This window comes from Myotis davidii, unplaced genomic scaffold, assembly GCF_000327345.1.
Source record: "Myotis davidii unplaced genomic scaffold, ASM32734v1 scaffold982, whole genome shotgun sequence".
Classification (NCBI taxonomy): domain Eukaryota; kingdom Metazoa; phylum Chordata; class Mammalia; order Chiroptera; family Vespertilionidae; genus Myotis; species Myotis davidii.
The window spans coordinates 564,514-573,059 of NW_006293848.1; the positions used below are offsets into that span (position 1 = coordinate 564,514).

An 8,546-nucleotide genomic window follows, 5' to 3' on the forward strand; every position below is an offset into this window, starting at 1 on the left:
TCTCTCCTGCGCTTCTGCGGGTCTCAGTGTGCCTTTCCTTCCTTCTAGTTGTAGAGTTTACAGTCAGCCAGGCTTCCTGTGGTTCTGGATGAAGTCCGTGTTGTTTCTCTGAGGTATTAATCAATTGTTGTGAGCGGCATTAACTTCCCGGTGTTTATCTCTGCCGCCATCTTAGTTTCTCCAGCCGTCATGAATTCTTATTATCAGTACCAGGCTGGATTTATTCTATAACATTTGTAAATGTTATAGAATAAATAACATTTATTTATAATTGTTATTTGCATTTATCATAGTTTGCAATTATTTGTCCAACTCTACCACTAGACTTCAATTAAGGCAATGAAGAAGCAAAGAGAGGTCAGTATTGTTCATCACTGTATTGTCAGCAAAAACCAGTGTCCCATTGGGGCATAAGCATTTATTAAATGAACTAGAATATTCACTTATGGGTAATACTTCTGATGATATGTAAATGAAATAATTATTTTAATCACTAGGATATTATACTAACTCATGAATATCTTAAAAGGGAAGTAATTATTTCTTTTTTAGAACAAGAAAAAATTCTATACTTTCTGTCTTAACAAGAGTGCCCTAAATGAAGTGGAGGTTACAAGTTAAAAGATTTAAAAAAGGAGGAAAATAAACGAACATACCTGGCTCAGAGCTACAATGCATTTAGTATATTAAAGCAGCTGACATGATGACTTTTTGCGGGCCTTCCCAGGCACTGGAGTTTTTCTGTTAATTTGCCGCACTAGGTCATAAAAGATCTGCAAACATATATATATATATATATATATTTCTTTTTAATTTATAGGAGACAAAAAACTAAAAACAACAACAACAAAAAGAAAACAAAAAACCCTCCAAAAAGTAAAATTAAAAAATAGAATTTTCCATGGATATATATGAACCCAAGAAAGGAAATATTTTTTTTCAGTTAAGAAATAAGAGTAAAACCAGGTATTCTTATAAATGCCAAGTTCTTTTCTGTTTGTTTTTTGGGAGGGCTAAAATTGTTCTCCTTAAAATAAGTACTGAGTTGAAGGAGCTACAGAGATCTTAACCTTACTTCAATTAGAACATTTACTCTTCTTCAGATCTTTCCATGTATCTTTACAATACGACTTTAAGCCCCTTCAAGGCAATAACTCTGCATACTTTTTTCAATTTGCTCTTTTACATAACACGTTTCATATATCCAGAGGCTTAATTCGTGTTCCCTACCCTTACCATTTTTTTTTCCAGCCTTCCTTCCTTTCATGGTTTATTCCACTTTAATGATGAGGTTAAAATACACTGTTGCTTATTAACATGCATATTATTTAATAGAAGATTTTTGCCTAAAAGGATTAACAAAGCACCCTGAGCCCTAGCTGGTTTGGCTCAGTGGATAGAGAGTTGGCCTGCGGACTGAAGGGTCCTGGGTTCAGTTCCAGTCAAGGGTACATGCCTGGGTTGCGGGCTCATTCCCCACCCAGTAGGGGTTGTGCAAGAGGCAGCCAATCAATGATTTTCTTTCATCATTGATGTTTCTATCTCTCTTCCTCTCCCTTCCTCTCTGAAGTCAATAAAAAATACTAAAAGGAAAAAGAAAAACAACAACAACAAAAGCATCCCGAGTACACGTTAATTTGCGGTTGTGTTAATACACATACGTTATTTTCCATTAATTCTGCATGTTGAATTCCAAATAGAGATTTTAAAGTATAGTTCACCATACCTCATTAACATTTATTTTTGATTTTGCAGAGGATTCTAAGAATGCACAGTTGTTCCACTGTCTTGCTAGATTTTGACCTTGTTCCTTTCCTACAACTCTTTCATCTTCCAAGTCACACTTATTACCAACCAGAATCATTGGAACCTAAAAATATATTTGTGAGGGTAAAAAGAAATAAGTAAATAAATATATGCTATAAATTCAAATTCAAATTCAAAGAATTCTTAGAGTCAACTCTAAGGATTATTTTTTATATTACACCAGAGAAAAATATTAATCATTTGTAATATAATTTACAGTTAAATATGAAAGCCTTAATAATGTTAAGAACCTTTCACATGAAAATTTTAGAAAACAAACTAGGATCTGTTTATGAAAGGGAAAAATAACCCTTAAGATTATATCACAATGGACTTATAACTGATTATAATAAGCAAAATACGAAACTTTTTCAAAAAGGAAGTACCAAAGGGTGTTGCTGTAAAAAGCCAGTATATCTCAAAATTTTAAAATGTTTCTTCTAGAGATGTGAATCAACTTCAAGTTTTCTGACACACATTTATCAAATAACTAGAGGCCCAGTGCACAAAAATTTGGCTGAGCAGAGCTCCTCCCATGTGAGAGCGCCCTGATCACCAGAGGGCAGCTCCTGCATTGAGTGTCTGCCCCCTGGTGGTCAGTGTGTCTCATAGTGACCAGTCATTCCCAGTCCTTCTGCTGTTAGTGTCAGTTTGCATATTACCCTTTTACTATATAGGATAGAGGCCTGGTGCACAGGTGGGGGCCAGCTGGTTTGCCCTGAAGGGTGATCGCTGAGAGCCCACTCCAGCTCTGAGGCCCCCCTGGTTGAAAGCAGGTACCTGGGGATTGTTTAGCTTCTATAATTGCAACATTGTTGCATTTGGAGCTCAGAGCTGAGCACGGAAGGCGGGGAACCTTGGCTTTCTCCATCACTGGAGCAAGCAAGCCTCCTGTTCGCTTCAGCTGCCTGGCTGCCGGCTGCCATCTTGGTTGGCAGTTAATTTGCATATCCTGCTGATTAGCCAGTGGGAAGGGTAGCGAAGTTACGGTTAATTACCATGCTTGTCTATTATCAGATAGGATTAGTCTCAATTTTACAGCTTAAAAAGGAGAAATTTGAAAAGTCCCTAAAGCAGAATTTTTATTTATAGTCTAATTAAAATGCTACAAAGTTACAATCATCTTGATTTACTAAAATCTAGACCACATTAATCATGTGTTTGGATGCATGTGATGTTGTAATTTTAAAAGGACACTATGGAAAAATAATACTTATTCTTCAAAACTCCCTTTAATCATTTAGAGATTGACTTTCTAAAGAATTTTTGGGGAAAAAAATCCAAACTAGAAAATCAAGAATTTTGGCTTTTTAAGAAGATATAGTGTATCCTATCTAATAAAGAGGGAATATGCTAATTGACCCTCACCATTGCAAAGATGGTAGTGCCCACAGCCAATAAGGAGGGAATATGCTAATTGCTGCACGCACTCAAAGATGGCGGCGCCCACAGCCACAAGATGGCCAGCAGGGGAGGGCAGTTGGGAGTGACCAGGCTGGCAGGGGAGGGCAGTTGGGGGCGACCGGGCTGGCAGGCAGAATTGGTAAGGGGCAATCAGGCTGGCAAGTGGTTGGGAGCCAGCAGTCCCAGACTGTGAGATTGGGCCTAAACCGGCAGTCGGACATCTCTCGAGGGGTCCCAGATTGGAGAGGGTGCAGACTGGGCCGAGGGACAACTCCCCTTGCCCCCGTGCATGAATTTCATGCACCGGGCCTCTAGTTATATTAATAAATACTTGTTTAATGCAATTGATAGAAGAAAAGTACAGTAGTTACTACAGATAATACAAAACAGATTTACTAATTAAGAAGTACTTCACTGAGGTCACTATAAATATGTAGGGTGCCCCAAAGTTTTTATTTCAGAAGTCCAAGAAACAACAGCATTTCCTAGAAGTCTCACAATATTTACCATAATTAAATTATAGATATTACAGTGGTTCTTGAAAGTGTTGGGCCAGACCAGCAACATCAACACCATCTAGAAACTTGTTAGAAATACAAATTCTTGAGCTCAATCCCACACCTAATGAATCAGAAACTCTGGGAGTGGGGCAGGTGGGGCCTGGCAATCTGTTTTAACCAGTTTCAGCTAGTGATTTAACGCAAGATGAATTTTGAGAACCACTGCTATATAGAGTAAGATAAGGAATTAAAATAATCCTTTTGAAGTTTCCTACAGGGATTAAACTCCATTATGGTGCACTTTGAAGGGGCATGTAAATTAACATTAGAATCTAATATATTTGTTGGTTTCCTGAAAAATAACTATTATTTTTCTCCTTTTCTGTCATAGTTTCTTTAGATGTGTTCATATGTTAAAAAGGCTCTTAAATATACCAGTAATGTGGCCAGAACATAATTTGCTCTATTAGTTAACATTTGTCACACATATCTGTCCTTCTTCCCCACCAAATGCATGATTTAAAAATGGGAAGGATATAAATTTTATTTTACACAGGTTAAGGGGAGAGGAGTGTTTTCACTTTCCACTTATATATATTTGAAATAGGTATGAGGGTTAAAGATATATTTTGCCTCTCAAGGAAAAAGCTTTTGAAATACAAGCCTCCCAAATAAATACATCAACTTTAAATTCTTAGTTTTAAATTGGTTATCACTACAATAAGAGTTTAAAATAAAGTACATTTATTTATTAGGATGTCAGCTTACATCATCAGTGTCTTTAACTCGAAGAATCTGTTCTCTCAGATCTTGTAAATCATTAAATGTGGACTGTGCTGTGATGGAATAAACTAATGCAAAGCCTTGTCCATTTTTCATGTACAAATCCCTCATTGCTGTAAATTGTTCCTACAATAGAAAGAATCATTAAAGAATAATGTTGTGACAGTTAATTTGACAATTTTTAAAGTCTATAATTAGAGCTCAATGAAGAATATTGTAGTATTATGTAACATATCTTTAAATTACAATCTGTGGCAAGATCCTATTTGAAAAGCTGATATTTCAAAAAATAAGCTTTTAATTTAAAAATGATACACCAAAGCAGATTTAGGTGCAAAAACTATACTCAAGTGGAACAGAAATATCCTGTCTCTAAAAGCTACTTAATGGAAACTTTTAATATTTTATAACTTACAGGGCACCCAAATAAGTCCCCAAGTTACAGCTAAGCTCACAGTGCTCTAGTTCTATGGGGTACACCAGCATGCTTACCTACATCTTGCCATTTCCCATACCTCTTCTCTTCCATAAGGGAAAGAACACAGTCCATGGCACATATCAGGTACTCAAACATTAGTTGAATGAATACCATATATCCAGAATAAATCTTCCCTTTATCTTCAGATATCAACAAATCTAGTTGGTTTGTAAATACTTTAGAGGAGGAATGATATCATTCAACATATTTCACACAGCTACAGAGGAATAAATATATCTTATAGAAATAAATAAGTATACCCAAGTATTTTCCACATTATTTAAAATGTGGTCATAAATTTCAACATGCTTTAAAAGTACTAGTGAGACCAAAAATTTTCATCCAAACAAGTTTCTACTTATTTTTTAAATAACTGACTCCCTGTAATTACAAAGGTCACACAGAAAAAGTAGAATTCAAGGATAAAAAAGCGTTACAATTTAATGTAAGTAGTACTTTTATATAAGCTTCACAAACATCTGTCTATAGAATATTAGCATTTACAAGGACAATACTGCGTAAGTTGTGCATATACTTTGGTTCTTCATTTTACATACCGTTCCTGCAGTATCCAAGATTTCAAGCATACACTGCTGTGCATCTACTTCAACTTGCTGGGGGGGATGGGGGGGGAGACAAAATAGACCTTCATTTTTTTTTTTTAATATATAAACAACACTATCTTAATATACACAAAAGCTAATATGATATTTAAAACAGAGACAGATTATAGCAACTCTAATCTCAATACTTTAACAGAAGAAAAAAATAGCTCGATAATTAAGGTCCACCAACTTTGTATTAGGTGCAAAAACCATGTATTCCGACTCAACACAGATAGTGACAAGATCCAAGCTCAATATGAATCACTAAACACTTTATTCTGGAAAGGAAATTATTTCAGCCCTAGCTGGTTTGGCTCATGGAATAGAGCGTTAGCCTGCAGACTGAAGGGCCCTGGGTTCGATGCTGGTCAAGGGCACATGCCCGGGTTGTGTGCTTGGAGCCCAGTGGGGAACGTGCAGGAGACAGCCGATCAATGCTACTCTCTCATCATTGATGTTTCTATCTCTCTCCCTCCCTCTTTCTTCCTCTCTGAAATCAGTGAAAATATATTAAAAAACAAACAACCCCCCCACCCCTTCATTAAAAAAAGGAAATTATTTCAAAAAAGCTTAAAAAATTAAAACCAGTTGTAGTGAGAATAATATCAGAAGTGATTCTGCCTACCGCAATTCTGCCAATATTTTAGAAAGAGTTTCATTTTTGTAGATAACCACTTCCCCCCATCACTGTATTGGAATAAAATTTCTGGTAGCAAGAAAGCAGAGGACAGCTAAAAAGTAAATTGTGTTTCTCTGTTACCATCTTTCACCCAACATTTTCTAGTGAAAAAAATTATTTAAAATTAGCTGTGGAAAAAAAGTTCTACTGCCTCACTGCTAGGGTGCAGGAAGGGCTTTCCAGTTTGTTTTGTTTTTGTAGACTGTGGACAAAGGAAGGAATGAAACACACTGACTGCACAGCAGCAGGGGCCATGTTGGCTGCTACATAAGGTGAGGCATAACTTTCTTGCTATTACATTAAAATGTCTCCACATTAAGTTCTATTGTCATATGTTGTGTTAGTGAACATTGCAATAAACCTTTCCGTTATGAGCAGTGACACTTTCTCAAAGAGTTATTAGTAGGAAGGTTAGGGAGACTCCTGTACTCACATCTTTAGGTTAAAATGAAGGGAACCCGAGAGTATTTTTTCATCTTTGGGGTGGGGTTTGGATAGACCATGAAGCTACCACTTGAAATGGATGGCCTAGCTTTTAAGTTTATTTGTCAAATTAAAATGTTGGGGTCATGATAAACTTGAAATTCTCAGAGAGAGGAAGAGAGAATGAGAGGGACAGCGAGAGCCAAGTCTTCAAGAGCCTCATAAACTGGTAGACATGGAATGCCAAGAAATAATCAAGTGTAAATTTTTCCCACTATGTAAATAACATTCAATAGTTATAAAGCTAAAACCAATAATTTATATTTATAGTAAAGTGAAAAGCAAAAGGCCTTTAAAAGTAACATATACCTTTCTATAAGAATCTTCTATCGTAGGATCATATTTTTCAACAAAAATTCCTTGAACAAACTGTACAGTCTGAAAAAAAATTAACATACCATTATACTTCTAAAGAAAAGAACAAATCCAAATCTGTACATTTCAAACTATTGATTTCACATAGTATTTATGCCACTGATAAAAAACACAACCACATTTGAATGCATGCATTTGGTAAGATTACCTTAGAAAGTTTTTTTTTAAAAAAGTAATCACTATGCTCTTTGTTAGGTAATTCTAAATTTAGAGATCATACTATATTTAAAAATTTTTAAATATTTCCAGTGTCAGTCTTAATTGAATTTTAATTAGAAAGTGGCTAATTGTTTTGTGTACACACATGTGTGTATACTCATAACACTTCCCCATTACTCTGGATATAATTACACATGAAAAAGCAGCTCATGCTCTGTTGTACATACTTCTCAGTTGGATTTCAGCATGTCAAGTTCTGTGCTAAGTGGCCAAGTGAGATGATCAATCTATCTTATTGTGGGGCTTTGCTAAACTCTCATCTATTCATCAAGTTATTTTCCCTAAGTTTCTTCCCTTTCCCAACCACCATCAAGCTGTTTTTTTTTTCTTGCTATACTATTCCTTGATACAGAAAATATAGTCATATTTGCTTGAAGGTCTTATTCAAAATAATGTAAAAACTTTATAGTCAGAGGTGTTATTTGAAAAAGATTCTTATAAGCTTTATTTAATATTTTCTAACGTAAAAATATATATAATGACAAAGACCAAAATTAACTCCTATGTGGCTCTGAAATGCACACTTTTATATGCTCTCACCCTCTGTGCTGAGCTCACACTGTATTCTGGCATATTTCATGTTGGTCTGGAACCAGTGTTCCAGAGAAAATATGATCTACCCAGATACAACGAAGAGTTGACTAAAATTATAAGAAAAATATTACATTGCTTCTAAAATTACTGAGATTTCACCTTAACAGATAAACGAAAACCAATAATCAAAACCTAAAACTCAATAGAAGAACATGTCTTGGAGTGAAGAGCTTAGGTATAGTGAGAATGACTTACCAGAGCGGATTTTCCAACGCCTCCTGAGCCAAGAACGACTAGCTTATACTCACGCATGGTGCAAACCTGTCAAAAGCTAGTACCTATTAAAGAAAAGAAAAAAAAATCTTAATATTTCTGTAATCAGGTGGTCCTTATATGAATAAGACCTTCAAGCAAATAGATTTATTTAAAAATGATTACTATACCACACTAATATGGCGCATCCCATAAACAGACTTACTAAAGAATGGGCTCTTTTAACACATCAGATGCAGAAAGAAACTGCAAAATTACAGATATGACTTTTAGCATTTCCTAAGTTCAATTAGAATAAAATATTTACTCTATTAAGAAAAAAAATGGGGGGAGGAGGCTGAAGAAAAGCTTGAAAGGATATTCTATTGGTTATAAGATGGCAGCAACAGACATGTTTACCTTCCCTT

General features: G+C 35.5%; 1 protein-coding gene across 1 annotated transcript in view; it reads right to left on the reverse strand.

Moving 5' to 3' along the window:
* Positions 1-8,210, reverse strand: part of RAP1B (RAP1B, member of RAS oncogene family) — a 12,310-nt gene extending 4,100 nt beyond the window's left edge. Inside the window, exons 1-6 of the mRNA XM_006767777.2 lie at positions 8,122-8,210; positions 7,048-7,116; positions 5,529-5,585; positions 4,479-4,619; positions 1,727-1,870; positions 657-773 (exon numbers count right to left, since the gene is read on the reverse strand). Coding sequence (XP_006767840.1) covers positions 687-773; positions 1,727-1,870; positions 4,479-4,619; positions 5,529-5,585; positions 7,048-7,116; positions 8,122-8,178 — 555 coding nt within the window. The 5' untranslated portion in view covers positions 8,179-8,210 and the 3' untranslated portion in view covers positions 657-686. The remainder of the gene's footprint in view (positions 1-656; positions 774-1,726; positions 1,871-4,478; positions 4,620-5,528; positions 5,586-7,047; positions 7,117-8,121) is intronic.
* Positions 8,211-8,546: the final 336 nt, after the last annotated feature.